Source organism: Octopus sinensis, linkage group LG29 (genome assembly GCF_006345805.1).
Source record: "Octopus sinensis linkage group LG29, ASM634580v1, whole genome shotgun sequence".
NCBI classification, from domain to species: Eukaryota; Metazoa; Mollusca; class Cephalopoda; order Octopoda; family Octopodidae; genus Octopus; species Octopus sinensis.
Genome location: NC_043025.1, coordinates 5,665,384 through 5,675,644, shown reverse-complemented (window position 1 = coordinate 5,675,644; position 10,261 = coordinate 5,665,384). Strand labels below are relative to the sequence as shown.

The following is a 10,261-nucleotide window of genomic DNA, read 5'->3' as shown; positions in this document are numbered from 1 at the left end:
GATCATTAACACCGTCGTCTTACTGGCACTTGTCCTGGTGGCATGTGAAAAAACATTCAAGCGAGGTCGTTGCCAGTGCCGCTGGACTGGCTCCTGTGCAGGTGGCACGTACAAAACACCATTGAAGCATGGCTGTTGCCAGTACCGCCTGGCTGGCCCTCACGCTGGTGGCACATAAAAGCACTCACTACACTCTCGGAGTGGTTGGAGTTAGGAAGGGCATCCTCTGCCAGATCAGATTGGAGCCTGGTGCAACCATCTGGCTCGCCAGTCCTCAGTCAAACCGTCCAACCCATGCCAGCATGGAAAGCGGACGTTAAACAATGATAATGATACATGTGTGTGAGTGAATGTGTATATATATATATGTGAATGTATGTATGTATATGTGCATAGATGTCCAGATTGGTATTTATGTGTAAATTGGTCTGTTAGTCCTTTAATGTCAGGATGGTCACTTAGCCATTCAGTAAATTGAGGTCAATAATACAAATACCAGCTTGAAATAAGTACAGGAATTTAAATCTGATCAACTAAAACTCTGGAGAGTAGGAGCCCATTGTGGTTGCTGTCCAATGACTGAAACCGGTAAAAGAAATAACAAAAATAAAATCCCAGAACATTATCTAGAAGTATAAAGAATATAGATATAGATTTGGATCTCTGTCCTTTTATTTATTTAAATCAGATCTCCAAATAATTTTATTCAAATTTTTTTGAAATTTCATACATATCAGTATACCTGAGACCAGTAGGTTAGAGGGGTCATCGGTGGGCATTCACTGCTGATGAACCTTTGGAGCCTGCAGGCATCAGGTGTGCACAGCTTTTGGTTGGCATCATTTTTCACAAACAAGTTGGAGTTGGATTTTCAATCCTTCTGATCGTCTTTCAGACAATATTAAATCACAGTTCGTTTTGTGATCTGATCTTTTATTACCTGGTGGTAGAACTAGAAGGTTAAGTTTTACCTGGAAAAGTCTCAATTCATATCTCTAAGTAATTTTATTCAAATTTTTTTGAAAGTCCGCACATATCCATAGAAACATCCCACATTTTCTGGGCCAAAGTTTTATTCTTAGCACATGCAGACATATTCTTTGAAATCTCAACATTTTCGAAATAACAGCCACTGACCTTCTCCAAACTTGGATCAACAGCCATGTATACAACAGTTAACGCTGCATCCTTGGACGTACGACCAATCTTTGAGGATAACCAACCAGTAAATCGCAAAACTATTTGTTTCATTGGGTTGGCGTCAACATACCATATACCAGAATAAACATAACCAGGATTCATGCTATTGGCTGTTACATTGTCTGCAGATAGCTTCTCAGCCAGTACATTTGTGTGCCAGATCTGAGCAAGTTTACTAATATGATATTTTTTCAAGTTGGGATATTTAACACCAGTTGAGGACGATGAATCATTTGGTTGAAAAGAAATGATTGATTCTTTTACTGAAGCATGCACCAAAGAGCTTACATTAATTATGCGGCTTGGAGCAGATTTCTTGAGCAAATCCAAAAGCAGGTAGGTCAGAAGGAATGGCCCTGTGAAGTTGACGCCAAAAATTATATCATATCCTTGTTTTGTTGTCTTCCTCAGGTCTGTGCCAAGACCTGCATTGTTGATCAGGACATCCAGTTGTTTTTCTGTATCTATAATCTATAACGGAAACAAAAAAATGGTTAAACCATAAATTATAAGGAAGTACAGATAGCATTACAACTTTTATTATTATCATTATTAATGTGGAAGCCATTTAAGAAACACAAAAGCCGTTCGATTCACTTCAACATTTAAGTTTAATTTGTCAAAATATTTTCATCGCTTTAAGACCGCGACGAAAATATTTTGACAAATTAAACTTAAATGTTGAAGTGAATCGAATGGCTTTTGTGTGTTTCTTAAATGGCTTACAAACACCTTTCACGCTGCAATTGTTTTCGTTTCAGCACACGATCTCAGATCAGGTCACTTGCTATGCAAGTACATCTCCATTATGCTGCTCCATTATACAATGCTGCTATATTGTATACAGATAAAGTTTAGGGTTATTCAAAAGATTATTAAGAAGAATATTTATGAATACTTTTTAGTATATATCAAACTTTTACCACAATATAGGGAGGAAAATAAAATATATAGACGTAGGAGTGGCTGTGTGGTAAGTAGCTTGCTTACGAACCACACGGTTCCGGGTTCAGTCCCACTGCGTGGCACCTTGGGTAAGTGTCTTCTACTATAGCCTCAGGCTGACCAAAGCCTTGTAAGTGGATTTGGTAGACAGAAACTGAAAGAAGCCCGTCGTATATATATATGTGTATATATCTATATATATGTATGTGCGTGTTTGTGTTTGTCCGCCCAACATCACTTGACAACCAATGCTGGTGTGTTTACGTCCCCGTAACTTAGCGGTTTGGCAAAAAAGAGACCAATAAAATAAGTACTAGGCTTACAATGAATAAGTCCTGGGGTTGATTTGCTCGACTAAAGGCGGTGCCATGCAGTGGGACTGAACCCGGAACCATGTGGTTGGTAAACATGCTACTTACCACACAGCCACTCCTGCACCTATAAATTAACATTTATATACTTATTACTTACCTAAAATATTCACTGATTATAAGGTTTCTATGGAGATTGGCCAATTGGATTTAACTGGTACTTAATAAGGGCAACTGAGGTTAAAGAACATGTCAACCATATATTGATTTAATTAAAGTTGAACTAATTTTATGTTGTGGAGATACCAGTATTAACTCGTATAAGCTGAGTATGAATTAATAGGGGTACAAGGATTAGATTTATTTAAGGCTGCTATAAAAATAACAATAACAACAATAAAAAAATTATCAGTTAGGGTAGAGCATCATGAAAAAGGAATAAAATAGAGTAATCATTAAAAAAAACAAATAGAAAATAAAATATTCATACCATATTAACTTTAATAGCAAGTTTTTATAGAAAAATGTTTAATAGGTGCAGGAGTGGCTGTGTAGAAAGTAGCTTGCTTACGAACCACATGGTTTCGGGTTCAGTCCCACTGCGTGGCACCTTGGGCAAGTGTCTTCTACTATAACCTCAGGCCGACCAAAGCCTTGTGAGTGGATTTGGTAGACGGAAACTGAAAGAAGCCCGTCGTATATATGTATGTGTGTGTATATGTTTGTGTGTCTGTGTTTGTCCCCCTAGCATTGCTTGACAACCGATGCTGGTGTGTTTACGTCCCCGTTACTTAGCGGTTCGGCAAAAGAGACCGATAGAATAAGTACTGGGCTTACAAAGAATAAGTCCTGGGGTCGATTTGCTCGACTAAAGGTGGTGCTCCACCATGGCCACAGTCAAATGACTGAAACAAGTAAAAGAGTAAAAGAGAGTAAAGAGTAATAATTTAAGAGCTCAAAAATTAGCTTCTTTAGTTTACTATGATCAGGGTTGAAACTCGGTATTAGTTGAAAAGATAACTTTTGAGAGTGACCCCTGACGTCGTCGGACTGCTTTCTCCCGGGTACTTGAAAAGCACCCATTGCGCACCGCCCGCCTTCCTTCACCGAGAAGAGACCCACATCACCACTTGCTAAATCAACTGAAGATCTAAGCTAGGCATTGTACGTCGCTTCTTTTAAAACAAATCCAAGGGTTTGCCCTCCCCACTATGACCTGGATATCATTCATTATTGCTTTTGCTTCATGTTAACCCGTGTCTAGCGGCAACATACTCCATGTACGTTAACCAGAGTTACTTCCACTTACTCTACTCGCGATGCGTACCGTCGGGTATATACCCGACTATAAAACGCCCCTGACTTACAAGGTTCAAATCGGGAATTTTATCGTTGGCCCGACTATAAGTCACAGAAACGTTTTTGATGTTGGAGGCAAGATTCGATTAGGAATCGAACCAACATAGTTGCTGTTTGGCAACCGTGCTTTCAGTAAGCTGAAGATCTCTTAAAGCAACCGTTGTCCCATTAAAATAATAATAATAATGAAATTATTGTATACAGTGCTCAGGTGCACCACATTTTAGAAACCGTTGTTTATAATGTAAACTTTTATCCTCTTTCAAACGCCAATCCCTGACCATTTTTCTGAGACCCCAAATTCTCTTTCTGCAGCTCGATTCGAATGAGACATCGCCTATTCATCAACTTTCATACGAATTCTCCTTTCTCTTCCTGTTAACAAAGGACATGGCGTCGAATTAAAAGACAGGTGCGATACAAAAACAAACAAGCATTAAACTCGCTTTTCGAAAATTAATTGTTTAATTCATACTAAGAGAAGTAAAGAAATATATAAAGAAATATCTGGAGATTATCTTCCGTGTACTTCTTCGCTTCGGAATTAGCGATTTGCGTTTTTTTCGGTTATTCCAAGTGTCGAAAGTTCAGAGGTGGCTTGTACCTGGAAAATATCTGTAGATTTTTTTTTCTTTCTAGGATGCACTTATAATTCGCACCCCAAAATTTAGGTGAAAATTTTAGGGGCAAAGTGCGACTTATAGCCGAGTATATACGGCAGGTGCGTACAGAATGAAGAAAGCTAACATGAAGAGGAGGAAACTAGTACTATACAACAAAACTTACCTCTTTTGCACATTTTCGGACACTGTCCAGGTCAGATAGATCCAAATGGACAATACTGACCATTTTTCGATCAACACCAGTTGAGGAAAGTATTTCATCGACTGCCGTCTTCGTCTTCGTTAAGTTACGGCATGCTAAGATGACTCTGGCTCCTCGCGAGAGGAGATGTTCAGCCGTTGCCTTTCCGATCCCCGAAGAAGCACCTGTAATTAGTACGGTTTTACCATCCATCCTAGCTTGGCTCTCATATTTTAATGTTTTACAATGGTATATTACGCATGATGAGAAATAAACACCCAATGCCACGCCGGCTAGTAATAATATATATATAATCATGATCGTTTAATTTTTTCGTTTTGTTTGGTTTTTTTTAGCTTATGCAATTGAACTGTACGGCTTTCGAAGGCGTGGCATACTGAAGATAAAAAATATGCGGTACCCGCTCTGTCGACAATGGAGGCTTTCTATTGGTTAAAATTACAACAGCATACGAGGCTTTAAACTTTATATATATAATATATAAACTTATATCAATATATATATATATATAATATATATATATATATATATATATATATATATATATATATATTATATATATATATGTATATATATGTATATATATATATATATATTATATATGTATATGTATATTATATATACATATATATATTATATATATTGATATAAGTTTATATATATTATATATATATATATATATTATATATATATATATATATATTATATATAATATATATATTATATATACATATATATACTGAAGCAACATCTGATAGCCTGGTTGGTCACGGTGATAAATAATAATAAATATATGAACAATTGTAGTGGCGAATATAATTTATATAATTTATATAATTTATCTTCAGTATATATATATTTTATTTAATTTATATTAAAATTTTTTTATGTATTGGATTAAGTCTTTCTTTGTTTGATTTGCAAAATAGTGGTTTTGTCTCTAATTAATATTATATATATATATTTAAACACGGCCATAATAGGACATCCGACTCACTAGAAAGAGCAGTTAAACTCCAAACCACTAATAGTTGTAATTCTGAAATAGAAAGAGAAATAAAGGGTAAACGTTTTTATTTCTCTTTCCATTTCAGAATTACAACTATTAGTGGTTTGGAGTTTAACTGCTCTTTCTAGCGAGTCGGATGTCCTATTATGGCCATCTCTTATGTGTTTGAATGTATATTATATAGTCTATTGACTATTTATTCTTTCTCACTTGACCGCTGGTAGCGGAAAATTTTTCTAGAATTTTTTTGCTACCCTAAAATTTATTATATGTGTGTGTGTGTGTGTGTGTGTGTGTGGAGGCACAATGTCTCAGTGGTTAGGGCAGCGGACACGCGGTCGTAGGATCGCGGTTTCAATACCCAGACCGGGCATTGTGAGTGTTTATTGAGCGAAAATACCTAAAAGGTCCACGAGGCTCCAGCAGGGGTGGTGGCCACAACTTTCTCTCACTCTTTCTTCTGTTGGCCTGCTCTCTTAGCCAGCGGGATGACGTCATTCGAAGGCTAAAACAATGCGAAGCGCATTGTGACCAGCGATGTGTAGCAACATCTGATAGCCTGGTCGGTCACGGTGATAAATAAATAAATATATAAATAGACGAGTGTATTTTTACCTTGTTAACAATTTAGAATGGTTGATTCTCTCAATCTCAATACTTTATGACAAAGGCAAGGAATTCTGCCGAATCTTTTCAAACTGAAAAGATCCATTCTGTCTTCTGAGCTAGTTTCCATTATTTTTTCTAAAAATCCCCTAGTAAACACGGTTAGAGAGCAAGCATACAGATGTAAGCATTGGCAAAAACACACCTTTAGTGCATATAAGTAATCTCTATCATTATATATAATTTAAACTTTAATTTCCTTTATATTTAACATTCACTATCAATATCCCTACTCTTTCTGTAAGCTACTTCTGATGTTATATCATATAAAGTTTTTTATATGTGTTGCAGGAGTGGCTGTGTGGTAAGTAGCTTGCTTACCGACCACATGGTTCCGGGTTCAGTCCCACTACATGGCACCTTGGGCAAGTGTCTTCTACTATAGCCTCGGGCCGACCAAAGCCTTGTGAGTGGATTTGGTAGACGGAAAATGAAAGAAGCCCGTCGTATATATGTATATATATGTATGTGTTTGTCCCCCAACATCGTTTGACAACCGATCCTGGTGTGTTTACATCCCTGTAACTTAGCGGTTCGGCAAAAAAGACCAATAGAATAAGTACTAGGCTTACAAAGAATAAGTCCTGGGGTCGATTTGCTCGACTAAAGGCGGTGCTCCAGACACAGTCAAATGACTGAAACAAGTAACAGAGTAAAAGAGTATATATGTATATATATATATATTGATATGCAGTTAAGTATATGTCCAGTCATAGAGTGGGATCTTTTTGGTTTGACCGGCAGTTTTTTAAAATAATTTCCACGTAACTAAACACTTTTAAATTTCGTATACTGGTAGAATGTGTTTATAAAACATCTTTTTCTCTTGGCTTTATTGAGAAAATTCTATGGTTTGTAAGATATTTGTTGTTGTTTTTCTCTTCAATTTCTGTAATTTCAACCAATCAATGACGTCTATTGAGTTAAAAAACATTCTGTGCCGTATGAATATGTCCCTCATTTAAGAAACAGATTGGGTTTATTTACATTTGTGAAGAAAAGAAGGTACCTTTCCCCTCACCCCTAACCCTAACCCTAACCCTAAAACAGATTGAAATGCAATAGATCGATACTAGGGTCATAATTATGGGTGACAATTTCATATGACACCGCTAGAAAAAACTGCCGTTCAAACTGAAAAGATCCGAATTCAGGTCCATATCATACGCTGTGTGCTTTACATAATTGCCAGGATTGTGTGTGTGATTTGAGGGAGATTTGGCTGCTATTTCTAGCAGATTGAGTGTCCATCTGGAGCAGTGCTCCGCAACCGGTATGTCGCGGTACATTGGTGTGCCATGAGACGATGCTAGTTGTGCCGTAGTGTAACCTGAATATAATTTTTCCCCTATACTGTGACACACCTGAACTAAAAGTGTTGGGGAAAAAATTATATTCAGGTTACACTGTGGCACACCTAGCATCGTCTCGTGGCTGCTATTTCTAGCAGATTGAGTGTCCATCTGGAGCAGTGCTCCGCAACCGGTATGTCGCGGCACATTGGTATGCCATGAGACGATGCTAGATGTGCCGTAGTGTAACCTGAATATAATTTTTTCCCCAGTACTTTAGTTCAGGTGTGCCACAGAATTTTGAAAAGAATATAAATGAAAAAAGGTTTGGAGCACTGATCTAGAGCTGTGGTACTCGACCGGGGTTCATATGACTCCTGACAGTCCATATAAGTTTTGAGGTGGGGGTCCATGCAACAGAATTGTAACTTGGGGATCCAATTTTAAGGTCCCCCGAAAAAATTTTCCTTTAGATGTCTGTATTGGTCTGTATTGCAAGAAAGAGCTGGGTTTCTTTCTCTGACATTTGACATTGTTCAACCTACACAAGTTAATGGGTGAAAAACAAAATAGGAATTTTGAAAGGAGTTTCTATAAAACTAGTTTTTAAACATCGAATGGGGGTCCACCGGAATAAAATAGTAATCAAAAGGGTCCATAGATAAAAAATGGTTGAGAACCCCTGCTTTAGATGTCTGTATTGGTTATATATTGCAAGAAACAGCTGGGTTTCTTTCTCTAACATTTTACATTGTTCAACCTACACAAGTTAATGGGTGAAAAACAAAATAGGAATTTTGAAAGGAGTTTCTATAAAACTAGTTTTTAACCCTTTCGTTACTGTATTTATTTTGAGATGCTCTGTGTTTCTTTCAATTACTTTAAATATAACAGAGAATTTAGTAAAATAACTTGGCTATCATTTGGCTAGTGTTAGGAGCATAAATTGTGACTAAGGTTTGGTGGAAGATTTTAATTCAAAACTTAGGAAAACAAGACATAGTAATCAAAAGTTGAGAACCCCTGCTTTAGATGTCTGCATTGGTCTGTATTGCAAGAAAGTGCTGGGTTTCTTTCTCCGACATTTTACATTATTCAACCTACACAAGTTAATGTGTGAAAAACAAAATAGGGATTTTGAAAGAAGTTTCTATAAAACTAGTTTTTAAACATCGAATGGGGGTCCACCGGAATAAAATAGTAATCAAAAGGGTCCATAGATAAAAAATGGTTGAGAACCCCTGCTTTAGATGTCTGTATTGGTTATATATTGCAAGAAACAGCTGGGTTTCTTTCTCTAACATTTTACATTGTTCAACCTACACAAGTTAATGTGTGGAAAACAAAATAGGAATTTTGAAAGAAGTTTCTATAAAACTAGTTTTTAAACATCGAATGGCTGTGGGGGTCCACCAGAATAAAAAAGTAATCAAAAGGGTCCATAAATAATGTATTTTTCTGCATTATTATTAATCAGATCACTGCCTAGAATCGAACTCGGGATACTTGGGGTTAGTAGACCACGCTCTTAACCATTACGCCATATGCCCTTGGGTAATTATGGTAATTATGAATCAAGCAAATTCGAAAGGAAGTGATTGTCATAAAATTTTTAGAAATTTTTTGCAGATAAAAAAAAAAAATGAAATCTAAGAAAGAAAAAAAGTCAATATCATTAACCGATTAGACTTATCATTTGCTTCGTCTAATAATTATCTCGTTATCTCTTCATATTTTTGGTGCACAGGGAATCAAGAATTTCAGAATGCTTACCTGTGGCCCTATTCAGATAGACAGAGATAAGCAATCATATCGGTTCGTATCTGATATCATATTTTTTGTTTTAAAGATGGAAAAATCTAAAAAACCTTGAAATTTCTTTGTTGAGATGATTTGATTTTTTTAAAATTAAATTGTTGAGAAGTTTTTAGGTTTGCTTGGACCTTCATCATCATCGTTTAACGTCCGCTTTCCATGCTAGCATGGGTTGGATGGTTCAACTGGGGTCAAGGGAGCCCGAAAGCTGCACCAGGCCAGTCAGATCTGGCAATGTTTCTACAGCTGGATGCCCTTCCTAACGCCAACCACTCCGAGAGTGTAGTGGGTGATTTTATGTGCCACCGACACAGGTGCCAGACGAGGCTGGTGAACGGCCACGCTCGGATGGTGTTTTTTACGTGCCACCGGCACGGAGGCCAGTCAATGCGGTACTGGCTACGGCCACGTTCGGATGGTTTTCGTAGAGTACCCCATAGTTTACTGTTGAGGGCAGAGCCCAAAGCAGTTTTGTTCAACCTTGCAGCATTGCTGTGTATGTACGCACGCATGTGTGTGTATGAAATATATATATATATATATATTTCATACCAGTTATATATATATATATATATATATATATATTTCATACCAGTTATATATATATATATATAACTGGTACTTAATTTATCAACCCCCGAAAGGATGAAAACAAAGTCGACGTCAGAGGAATTTGAACTCAGAACATAAAGACAGTCATTTGACTGCGGCCATGCTGGAGCACCACTTTTAGTCGAGGAAATCAACCCCAGGACTTATTCTTTGCAAGCCTAGTACTTATTCTATCAGTCTCTTTTGCCGAACTGCTAAGTTACAGGGACATAAACACACCAGCATCG

General features: G+C 37.0%; 1 protein-coding gene across 1 annotated transcript; it reads right to left on the bottom strand.

Annotated features, from left to right (window-relative positions):
- Window positions 1-627: 627 nt before the first annotated feature.
- Window positions 628-5,016, bottom strand: LOC115226161 (retinol dehydrogenase 11-like). The gene is made up of 2 exons (XM_029797160.2): window positions 4,602-5,016; window positions 628-1,671 (listed from the first exon to the last, which is right to left on the bottom strand). The coding sequence occupies exons 1-2, from the start codon at window positions 4,935-4,937 to the stop codon at window positions 1,006-1,008; spliced, it is 1,002 nt and encodes a 333-aa protein (XP_029653020.1). The 5' UTR covers window positions 4,938-5,016; the 3' UTR covers window positions 628-1,005.
- Between the last annotated feature and the right edge of the window lie 5,245 nt (window positions 5,017-10,261).